The 12,447-nt window shown below is 45.1% G+C and overlaps 1 protein-coding gene across 1 annotated transcript in view; it reads left to right on the plus strand.

The window, feature by feature from the left end:
- Positions 1–12,447, plus strand: part of TENM4 (teneurin transmembrane protein 4) — a 354,979-nt gene that overhangs the window by 271,555 nt on the left and 70,977 nt on the right. Inside the window, exons 19-20 of the mRNA XM_075143906.1 lie at positions 3,211–3,472; positions 11,344–11,611. Of these exons, the coding sequence (XP_075000007.1) occupies positions 3,211–3,472; positions 11,344–11,611 (530 nt within the window). The remainder of the gene's footprint in view (positions 1–3,210; positions 3,473–11,343; positions 11,612–12,447) is intronic.

A 12,447-nucleotide genomic window follows, 5' to 3' on the forward strand; every position in this document is an offset into this window, starting at 1 on the left:
CAAGAAGTTAATGAGATAACTGCATAAAACTCACTGGCTTTCTTATTTGGCATATTCACTATAGGAATATATATTTTTGAAATGTGCACTAAGTTGCCTTAAATTGATTTAGCAAATCAGTTTACTGATAGCAGGGTAATAACTGTGGTTTTAAAATAATGGAATTTAAAGGCAGAATTGCATCAGTTTAGCTAGATTGGTTCCTAAGCTGATTTTGTTGCTTTGGGTTTGGTTTGTTGGGGGTTTTTTTGGCATGACCAAGTTTCAAAATGAGTATCGTAAGTGAAATTTCAGTTTTAAAATTACAGTGAACTGAATTTTTCACCCCTGTAAGGGGGTTGACTGTATTCCAGGTCTCTGCAAGTAGGTTTCGCTCCTATTACAGTACTCAGATACAGCCTCTAATAGTGAAATCCTGGTCCTATTTAAGATGCATTACTTAGTCTGAGCAAAACTCGTTGATAACTTCAAGGCTTCCATGTAGTTTTAGCCTAATTATTGTGACACAGACTTTTTTCAGATAAGAAGGCATGAAGATAAAATGACAGCTCTGAAACCACTCTGTTGTATGCATTTCTCTATAAAGCAAAGTTAATAGATAGATCAAAGTATCAGTACTGGATTATAAACCACATTTTTAAATAAAGCTTTCAATTTGATCAAACTGGTAGTTTATAGAGACTGTAAGTCCTCAGTATCCCATGATTGTGGACACAGTGTTAATAAAATGACAGGAAAGTCTCCAGACTTTTTCAGTATCATGTACCTGCCATCACATTCAGCAACTTTGGCATGGCGCTCTCAGAAAGACCAAATACATGGACTTTCAGAGCAAAGAGATGAGAAAGGGTTACACTTTTCTGTAGGGTTTTTTTTTGAGCCTGCTTTGTAGATAAATAGAGAATTTCATCCTTAGCCCTGTCTCTCCAGAGTCTTTTAAGAAAAACAGAACAATATGACTGTACAACAAGTATGATTTTTTTAGAGTGATAAAAAAGACATCAGAGATCAGCAGCAAAACCAGAAATAAAATTATCTCGTTCCTTCCATCCCAAGATGGTTTTGCTCTTGTTAAATTTAATTTCACTAAGGGAAGCTGGGAGGAGGGTGTTTTCGGTTTGGGTTTTTCTGTTTGGTTTTAGCTTTTGTTCAGTTCATCAAGGTAACTTCAAAGCTGCACCCTGTGATTCTGGGAAAAACTTCAACGAGCAACAGCGCCTGCTGAAAAATGCTGCCTGTCTCTGTTTTCACAGCTGCTGGAGCCTGACACCGAGGTGGTGCTTTCCCTTCTGCATCCTGTTTTGGGGATGCAGGAGAGGCAAGGATGTTTCCCCTCGGCAGTTTACCATCCCTGACCCAGGCTCAATGAAGCCAAGAACTGCTCACAAAGGAGTGAAACGGAGGTGTTTCCAAATAAAACCTCTTTCCCACTTGCCTAAAAACTTGTTGAGTATCATTTATAATGTTTGTTTCGTTCCTCCCGTTGCCTCTTTCAGTGCCGGATTCATGCAGAGCAAGCTTCTCCCTCCTAGCTGAAGGGCTTGCCAAATGCTAATTGACTGTTAAAAATGTTCTCATCAAACTACAAATGCTGCGCAGCGTTGCTGGCAAGGACCAGCAAGTTACTCGTCAGGCTGTTGCAAGCCAAGCTCCATAGGTCTGGGAAGCTGATGCCCCCACTTGAGTGGTAGAACAAACATGTCTTTAGCTTTTTAAAATGCTTTCCACTTCCTCCCATGGACTCGATTTAACATTCTTTCCTGAATAACTTTATTTTCATAATTATATTTACTAAATGGCACCTCAGTCTATCGGCCATAAAAAAAAAAAGGTTCTCCTGAATGATTGCTTGCCAAAGATTTTTTTTTTAGAAGTAGTTCATAGCAGTTGTTGCTCCTCTGGCATTTTTGCAGCCGATCTGAAAGCCTCATAATTAATTTAAAACATAATTTTAAATACTTTTTTCAGCTTCTTTCTTACCTTGTAATTACAAGGTGCATCAAGTCTGGCTTTGGGCTGTCAGAGTGGTTTCAGATCCTGGTTCTCATACACAGAGAAGTACTTAAGCACTTGCCTCTTAGGCACATGAGCAGCTCCGCTGAAGCCAGCGAGCCTATTCAGATGCTTAAAATCTGTGTGAGACTGTCACACACTAGCGCCAAGAATCGAAAGTGAGAAGCAGGGATGAGAAAACCTTCTTTGCCTGAAACACACATTTGGCATTGCAACTGAATAGATACTGAAAAGAAAACAAAGCAGCAAAAACAAGAGGACTTCAAATTGTGATGAAATCCCTTCCTTCCTCAGTTAACGCCTCTTTTTTGAGTCTATACATAGTAGTTACATCCTGTGGTACTTCATAAAATCTCCATCTCTGACAAGAAGTTTAGATACAAAACTAAGAAAAACCCCCAAACTCTATCCCAACATCTTTACATTAAGAGGAGGAATATTTTCCTTATGGAGCTAACGTCCTTTCATACAGCTCTGGAGGGCTCTGTTAGCCCGAGATAATATTATCCAACACTACCACAGGCAGAAGAGCCACTTCGCTGGAGGTAGCGTAGGGCGAAGTAGCAGACTGCAGGCAGTAAGTTATCTGCCCTGCTCTAAACGATTAAGAGTCAAAAAAGACTATATGTGCTGAGTGCTGTGGTACAGAGACTGCCTGCATGGTGTTCGTTTCTTCCCCATGCCTGGTACAGTAGGCTCAGTCCATGACTGGGCTCCACATGTTCCCTGGGTTGCATTAGGTATTAGTCAGGTTAGCAGTGATGCCAGGACAATTTATATGGTGGTGTGTCAGAGAAACCACTTTCCAAATAGTTTATTTCATCATGTGAATTGATCCAATCTGTGACTGCGTTTGGATGATAACTACTTTAAAAAAAAAAGAAAAAAAAGAAAATGTATATGTATGGTCAAATAACACTAGAAAAGCACTAGCAAAGATAAACTTTTGTCTCAAAAAAAGGGATGAGTATGTTTTTAATATACATGGGGACAACACGCAAAGAAGCCGAGTTTGTACTCCTGCTTCTGCCGCTTGCCCTTACTCATCTCAACCTCTTTGGACTGTAGGTTTTATGCTTGTAAAATGTGGGCGATGATATTTCCTGCGATTATTTTTCTGGGGGTCCTTGCTAGGGAATTGTTACAAAAAGACGGGGTGGTGCTTGCACTAACTTTGTATTCCATCTCTTAAAATAGCTTTGATCTCGTTACCATTGGTGGGATCTCCATTATCCTGCACTTTGAGCGGGCTCCCTTCATCACCCAGGAGCACACGCTGTGGCTGCCATGGGATCGCTTCTTCGTGATGGAAACCATAGTCATGAGACACGAAGAGAACGAGATCCCAAGCTGTGACCTCAGTAACTTCGCCCGGCCCAACCCTGTGGTCTCCCCATCTCCTCTGACAGCTTTTGCAAGTTCCTGCTCGGAGAAAGGTCCTATTGTTCCCGAAATCCAGGTATGAATCATCTGAGCCGAGGAGAAAATAATCCACCTCCTTTCTGTGCTTCTTTTGCCTGCTTTGAGCAACTCGAACGCAACTATTCTGTGTCTTTCTCTATTCCCCTGCTTTGCTAAAAAGAATCATTCCCCGTTCATTGAACCATTTTTCAGACGTTTGCCAGGAGCGCTCGCTCACAAGCACGCACTTAGCCAGAAGGTTTCTTTTCCCTTATCCCTGAGAGATGGAGATGAAGCACTTGTGGCCAACAGCAAAAACCTACGTTGGCTCTGGTTTGCTTTCACCTCTCATACGCAGAAGGTGGCCTGGGACCCTCGCGTGACCCGCAACAAGCCTTCGGGCAGCCCTTTGGTGTTCAATACGCCCAGCGCCAGGCTGGTGGACCGCTTATGCTCTAATATGCTCTTCTGTTCACGAGCAAATTTCACCCGCTGGGCATTATGGACCTCAGTGGTGGGGTATCGGGTGTGAGCGTTCTCAGGGTTTGAAGGCATACCCCTCGCTCTACAAAGCTGCCCAGATGTGCAGTCAGCCAGCAGACGGCTGGCAAATGGCCAGCCTGCGGAGCACCTGGGTTTTATTGCATTTCATAATATTTGGGATCGATGAGCAAAGCGAGAGGGTTACTTTTAATTTCTCGTCCCCGTTTTCCTTTTTTAAGGAGTCAGATAAAGTAATTTAACAACCTGCTGCGGATTCAAAGTATTTTGCCAAATGGAAAGTTGGGGTTTAAACTGAATAGTCCCAACAACTGAATTATCCATTTTCCTTAAAAATACTCACTGTGTTGAAATATATGGATGTAGCAGCATTCAAGCTTTCCTTTCTTGGGCATGTTCTTCCCTGGGTTTTAGATGCCAGCATTTGGCATGTCCTGGGTATTGCTTTTAGTGACAAATAATAGTCTGCCAAGGTAGAAATAATAACAAGTGTAACGACAAATTATGTGCTTCCTGCTTGACTCCATTGGGGTTGCAGTAACGTTAACAAGGAACGAAGTCACTTTATATCTTCTAATTTTAATACACCAGGTACTGAACCAGCAACAAATGAAGCTAGTGGTCTCTTTACCTTTCCCTCTGGACCAAATCCTCTGATCCTTTCTCATACTGATTTCCAATTACAGTCACCAGGTCTGTCCCAGCATAATTACTAATTAAGTCCCGTATCTTGTAAAGCCCATCAGATTGCAAATTCTTAGTTCCGTTTTCACATCTCTTTTTTCCTAAACCAACAAACACCATGAAAGGTAATGTTTAGCACTGCCTGGGAAAGAAGCAAATATCTGATACAGTGCAACTATAATCATAACCTCACTCATTATTTGGTAGGATACTCGTTAGATTGTGTTAATTATATCTATTGAACTAAAACATTCAAAACTCCTCTTCAATAAGAGCGTGTCTGTCTATGGACCGTGAAAGCAGCCAGGGATGTAGATCATAAGCGATGATTTGATACAGTTTCTTGACTATGGATCATAGAATCATAGAACAGTTTGGGTTGGAAGGGACCTTTAAAGGTCATCTAGTCCACCTCCCCTGTCGCAGTCCCACAACTGTGACTAGATCAGGTTGCTCAGAGCCCCGTCTAACCTGAATGTTTCCAGGGATGGGGCATCTACCACCTCTCTGGGCAACCTGTGCCAGTGTTTCACCACCCTCATCGTAGATGTTTAGTGCCGTTTGAAATGTCCTGCAGATATTCTGCTTGGCCTCCATCTGCCAATCCAGAATGATCCCCCTATCAGTGTCCTGCATTATATCTGCCAGCCCCTTATGAATGTCACAGATAACTTGGACATCCCAAATCGCACTAGACACTTGTAGTTATGGAATCTAATTAAGACCTAAGTGGGATTCATTTTGAGATTATGGCACCTAAATAAGGTGTTCACACGCAGTTGTGTGGATATGTGCTACATGTGCCAGCTCCCATTAAAGCTGACAGAAATCTAATCAATATTGTCAGTGGAGCCTACAGATCAATTAAGCTGACCATCTTGAAGGTATCAGTTAGATCTCCACTGACTATAATTGATGCTTACATGCCTACCTCACATGCACACACTTATATGTCGACAGCTGGATTTAGATGCCTTAAACTGGAATTGAATCTCACTCTTATGTTTACGTGGCAAGAACAACCTTCTAAAGAGCCTATCCCTACCTGTTGGCCATGAAGAGACATGGAAGAGTAGTTCAGAGGAGACTCCTAACTTTTAGGTTCCTAAGTTTTGATAAGATGAATCCCAAAGGTGATGAGTAGTACTTTTCCCACATGCCAAATGATTGAGCTAAAACCCGTAAAACTGTATTCCCCCTCAAATATTGACAGCTGAAGGTTAACAGAGAATCTGATTTTATGGCAGAGGCCTGACTGTACTTCAGTTCATAAATGAACTACTTTTCATTCCTATACTGCATATACATACAATAAAAAATAACCTAGGTGTCAGTTTCTGCAGCTGCATTTTATAATACGCAGTTTTCAGTAGAGAAATGTTAAATATAAAAGGAGTGAGCACATAGCTGGGAGGAGGTGACAAGTGGATGGCAGGTCTGGGAAAGAGATTTTGACAAGTGGGCAGATAGAAACCTCATGAGCTCCAACAAATAAATGCAGTGTCCTCCACCTGGATGCATTCAAAAGACCAAATCATACATTTTAAATGTTTGATTCAGGTACCTAAAGACGGATTTGGTGCCATTTAAGATGCCCTGAAGTGTCCCTTCAGGCCTCCAGCTGTAGCTTCAGAAAGGCAGAGATCTCAGGAAGGTCCATGTCAGATCTGTCATCCTTTTGCAGAGGTTTTGGATACCACAGAACATCTCAAAAGCACTGGATGCCTATGTTAAGGCCCCTGAATGAGGCCCTAAATGCCTTTCTTTCTCAAAATTCCTTCTGAGCATCATATTAAAAAAAAAAGATTGATTATTCCTTGCCTTGTCTGCTGGCAGAGTGAAGAGTAGCTGTAAGAGAAATGTGTAACCCAGCACATAGAAACAAGATTTTCTGCATTGTCTCATGCAAAGAGTGGAAGAATTGCTACTAACGCAAGCATAGATCAACACCCAGGAGTGAAGGGAATACGGCAGTGGAAATTGCTAAATTGTGAAAACCTCTTGTAAGCCTGAAGAACCAGCTCTTCTGCCTGACTAGCCAGGTGGCTGCACCACTTTTAAAGAGCAGATTACGTTGGTTAGGCCATGATAAACTCTAAAAGCCCGAGTCTTTCACAAGGACCCCAGACAGCATATGAATTTATCTGAGCCAAATAGAAATCATCAAATAGAAGTAAGGGCACAATGCAGCTGTCATTACTTTTGGTGCATTCAGAGTATTTTAAAGCTTATTTTTCCCCTCTTCTCCCACCTACTGGATTATACTCCCCCCACCAATGCCCTGCTTTGTTGCTAGTTTAGCACTACTAACAAACTACAAATGCCTTTCGGATAATCTGAATTACCGTTTGAACCCGCTCTTCAAGCAGGCGCCTTTAAACGCAGCCCCTCGTGCTGCTCAGTGCCTTGGTACCGCTGTGCTGACCCCTTCTCTGGAATGGTGGACAGCAGAGACAGATCAGGACAGAGGGAAATAATTATTTCTGACAGGGATTTGAACCAGACGTTGCAAATAGTACCTCCCTGACAATTATTTCTGCCTGGTTTTTTCCTAGAGGGGTTACATATGAAGACAGATTTGATACAAGGGACCACCTTTACTGCAGCTTGGCTCAGCTGGTCTCTGGTTGAGCTTGGTCCCAGCCCAGCTTATTGCTGAGCTCATAAAATATATTTTAAAATTCCTGGGTTTTCCCAGTTCTGTCATTTTTCAGCATCCTAAGCACTGAGATATGTAAATTGAAAAGGCTGCATTAGAGAAAGTAAATATTTATGAGCACAGCGGAACAGCGCTTTAACTTCTGGATGTGTCCTTTTGTCAAGTGCTGCAACGCTCGGAGCCTGTAAGTTTTCACTTGAAAAGGTGTTGGGCCTAGATAATAGCGTAGAAGGGGTCTTTTCAGGGGGCCGATTACAAGATTTGTTGTTATTTATGACGCTAACCAGAAAACCTGTAAGAGATGAACAACTTGTCATGCCGGGGAAGTTTGCTGCTCCCACATACCAATATCTGGCTCCAGGACTGGAGCCTCCACCAAAACTTTGGGTTTTTAAACCATGGAAGAGCCTTCGAGAGACAGGCTGGGACCCGACGGGATCCACCTGTCCTGATGGGGAAAACGCGACTTTGGGCGTAAGCGGGACTGATCGAGAGAGCTTTAAACTAGAATCGATGGGGGAAGCGGATACGGGATTGCAGTAGGTAAGCCAAGGGTGGGCATGGCATCGCCTGAGGGCGGCAATCCTCGTGGGAACATTTACACTGCTCCCGGGAGCACGGAGGGCTCAGGAGCGCGTCCGAAATGCTTGTACAACAACTCACGCAGTATGAGAAACGAACAGGATGAACTGGAAGCGTTGGTCAGCTCCCAGAGCTACAATATCATTGGTATTAGTGAGACTTGGTGGAATGAGTTCCACGATCGGAGTGCTGGGATGGAGGGCTACAGGCTGCTCAGGAGGGATAGGCAGGGCAGGCGAGGTGGAGGTGTCGCACTGTCCGTAAGGGAGAGGTTTGATTGCACAGCCCTCGCAGTTAGTGGTGAGGTGGTTGAGAGCCTCTGGGTGAGGATTAGGGGGATGGAAAACAAAGGAGATGTTGTAGTGAGTGTCTGCTACCGATTGCCCAGCCAGGATGTAAGCACTGATGAGTTATTCTATATGCAATTAGGAGAAATTTCAGGATCGGTAGCCCTTGTCCTTATGGGTCATTTCAACTTCCCAGACATCAGCTGGGAATATCATACTGCTGCGACGAGCAGGTCTGGGAAATTCCTGAAGTTTGTGGGAGATAACTTCTTGTCACAGGTACTCAGTGAGCCAACTAGGAAAGATGCCCTCCTAGACTTGCTATTTGTGAATAGAGAAGGACTCGTGCGGGATGTGATGGTAGGTGGCTGTCTTGGCCACAGTGATCATGAAATGGTTAGGTTTAAAATTTTCGGTGTAATAAGAAAAAAGGACAGCAGAGTTGCTACCCTGGACTTCAGGAGAGCAAACTTTAAGCTATTCAGGGAGCTATTTAGCAGAGTACCCTGGGAATCCGCTTTTGAGGGCTTAGGAGTCCACGAGTGCTGATCAGTCTTTAAGAACCGCCTTTCAGAAGCACAGGAGCAGGCAATTCCACTGTGTTGTAAGTCAAGCAAGAAGGGCAGAAGACCAGCTTGGCTGAACAGAAACTGTATGATCTCTAGAAGCGAGGTCAGGCTTCGCAGGAAGATTACAGAGCCGTGGTTCATATATGCAGGGAGAAGACACGAAAGGCCAAAGCTCAACTGCAGTTAAAACTGGCCAGTGTTGTTTCAGATAACAAGAAGGGCTTTTTAAAGTATGTTAATAGCAAGAGGAGGTCTAAAAAAAACATTGGACCCATACTTGTTGGAGATGGTCATCTGACTAATAGGGGTGAAGATAAAGTGGGGGCATTCAATGCGTTTTTTGCCTCAGTCTTTAATAGTACTGGTAGACCTTGGGCTGCCCAGTCCCCTGAGTTGGAGAACCACGAGTGTGTGAACAGTGACTTTCCATTTGTGGACACTGAAATTGTAAGGGACCAGCTGTATCAGCTGAATGTTCACAAGTCCATGGGGATTCATCCCAGAGTACTGAAGGAGCTAACGGATGTTACCACAGGACCCCTCTTAATCACCTACCAAAGGTCTCGGGAGCTCAGGGAGGTCCCTGCTGACTGGAAGCGAGCCAATGTTATTCCAATCTGCAAAAAGGGCGTGGGGGAAGACTCAGGGAACTACAGACCTGTTAGTCTAACCCCAGTTCCTGGAAACGTTATGGAGAAGTTTATGCTGAGTACTATTGGAAGGCATTTAAAGAATAATGCAGTCATCAGGCACAGTCAACATGGGTTCACAAAGGGAAAGTCCTGTTTAACTGATTTGATTAAATCAAAACCTTCTATGATAAGGTCTCCTGCCCAGTGGATGAAGGGAAGGTGGTGGATGTAGTTTTTCTGGATTTTAGTAAGGCTTTTGATACTGACCCTCACGGCATCCTTCTGGACAAGTTGTCCAGCTGTGGGGTGGGTGGGTTCATGGTGCACTGGGTGAAGAACTGGCTGAAGGGCAGGGCTCAAAGGGTTGTAGTGAAGGGGGCTACATCTGGCTGGCAACTGGTCACCAGCGGTATTCCTCGGGGTTCAATTCTAGGGCCAGTCCTGGTCAATATATCTATCAATGATCTGGATGCAGGAGTTGAATGCACCATTAGCAAGTTTGCTGATGATACCAAACTGGGAGGTGCTGTTGACTCTCTTGAGGGACAAGAGGCCTTGCAGAGGGATCTAGATTGGAGCATTGGGCTATGATTAATGGGATGAAATTCAACAAGTCCAAATGCCGGATCCTGCCCCTAGGACAGAGTAATGCCGGGCACAAGTAGAAATAGGGAGAGGAGTGGCTGGAGAGCAGCCCTGCAGAAAGGGATCTGGGGGTGCTGGTGGGCAGCAGGCTCAACGGGAGTCAGCAGCGTGCCCTGGCAGCCGAGAGGGCAAACCGCGTCCTGGGGTGCATCAAACACAGCATGACCAGCCGGTCAGAAGAGGTGATCATCCCGCTGTATTCAGCGTTGGTGCGGCCTCACCTCAAGTACTGTGTGCAGTTCTGGCCTCACAATTTAAGAAGGATGTGAAGGTCCTTGAACGCGTCCAGAGGAGGGCAACAAAGCTGGTGACAGGGCTGGAAGGCATGTCCTGTGAGGAGCAGCTAAGGACTCTGGGTTTGTCTAGTTTGGAGAAAAGGAAGCTGAGGGGTGACCCCATTGCTCTCTCCAGCTTCCTGAGGAGGGGACGTGGAGAGGGAGGTGCGGAGCTCTTCTCCCTGGTATCCAGGGGTAGGATGCGTGGGAATGGTTGAAAGCTGCGCCAGGGGAGGTTTAGACTGGACATTAGGAAGCATTTCTTTACCGAGAGGGTGGTCAAACAGTGGAACAGGCTTCCTAGAGAGGTGGTCGATGCCCCAAGCCTGTCAGTGTTCAAGAGGCGTTTGGACAGTGTCCTTAATAACATGGTTTAGCTTGGTCAGCCCTGAATTGGTCAGGCAGTTGGACTAGATGATCATTGTAGGTCCCTTCCAACTGAAACAGTCTAGTCTAGTCTATTCTACATAGAAGGAGTTGAGTATAGGAGCCATGTAACTTGGGGGACACCATGATGGCTATGATCCCTTCCCTATGGGTGGATCTCCTAACCCACCTGCCTTCAAGCCTCCATGCCCTTAATATTACGAAAGCTGATTATTGCTGGGGAAGTATTTTCACAGCTCATTTAGGGTCCAGCACACCAAAGTATTTCAGAAGTGGCACAGGAGAGAGCAGTGCCAGCTGCGACCTTCTGACACATCCCATTATCAGACCAAGTTTTCCGGCTCGCTGCTAAGCTTCTACCTTCATCTTTTCTTCCAAACTTTGCCAAAGATTGCCGGCTTGTGCTGAAAATGAGTCCTGGGACTCCTTTTAGCAGTGAGTCCCATTGTAAACACTGACTTAAACGTGGTACTTTGGTCTCGTGTTCACCCATGTAACAGAGATGGAGAAAGAGGGGGGCATTCCTTGGCTTCCACAACTAACCCTATAAATTACATATATGATTTTATAATTGATGTCTACTAGGTGTGCTTTTTTAGACATGTCTACCAGAGCTTTTATAAAGGTGTGTTTGATAAATTACAGCTTCACTCCCTTTTCCTGTCTGCTCGCTGCTGATTTAACACCTCCTGGATTGCTTTTCCGCAGGCTCTACAGGAGGAGATTAACGTTTCTGGTAGTAAAGTAAAAGTTAGTTACCTGAGCAGTCGCACAGCTGGCTACAAATCAGTCCTGAGGATCAGCATGACCCACCCCACCATCCCCTTCAACCTCATGAAAGTCCACCTCATGGTGGCCGTCGAGGGACGCCTCTTCAGAAAGTGGTTTGCAGCTGCTCCAGACCTGTCCTATTATTTCATCTGGGATAAGACAGATGTCTACAGCCAGAAGGTGTATGGGCTCTCAGAAGCCTTTGGTAAGCGACCCCAGGACTTGTGTCCCTTTTCAGAAGCGGCTAAGTGGCAATGCACAGACCTTGCCCTAGGTCGGTATGGTCCAACTGCTAACACAGAAAATGGTCCCTGCTGGTTCACTGCTGTTTCCTTGGAGAGGATTTGGCCCAGCTGCTCAGACAGCACACGTTTCCCCGACAGATGAACACTTATCTGTTCTCTGGCTCATGGCCCAGCACATACATCCTGAGCTGCCAGCATCATATCCATACAGAAGGAATGAACTGGGACTAGAGGCATTTGGCTACCTGTCACCTATAGCCAAAAGCTGTCAGCACCGCTTTGAAACAAATTCCTAGAACTGAGTCCTAATCTCCAACCGCCTTGTGCCCGACCTTCGGGATTGCTCTAATCTTACAGTTTCCCCTTCATTACCCGTACAAGAACACAAACGGGGCCTGATGCTCTTCTCTCTTGTACCTTGTGCGTTCATTTACATCTGCAAAAGACTGTCAGAACCCGCAGGGCAGAGAATAGGAGGGCTCTGCGTACTCAATGTGCCACATCCCCAGCACCAAGCAGTGTGGTCCATGCCACCCACTCCACAGGGGCAGAACCTGAAGTCCTTGCTGGGGCAGGAAGCTGTGGATATAATATGTATGCAGAGACACACTTCATTCCTCTTCCTGCTGCCATCCCAGACCTCACCCAGTGAGCCCTGTGTGATGGTGGTGGAGGCAAGGGGGTACTTTGAGTGTACAGTGAGCAGAGGTGATGCTGCTCTGCAGTGGTTGCTTCCCATCTGATCAACAACCGGAGGACATTCAGTTAACAGGTCTTTGACAGAGTCTAGACTAGA

Source organism: Calonectris borealis, chromosome 1 (assembly GCF_964195595.1).
Source record: "Calonectris borealis chromosome 1, bCalBor7.hap1.2, whole genome shotgun sequence".
Taxonomy (NCBI): Eukaryota; Metazoa; Chordata; class Aves; order Procellariiformes; family Procellariidae; genus Calonectris; species Calonectris borealis.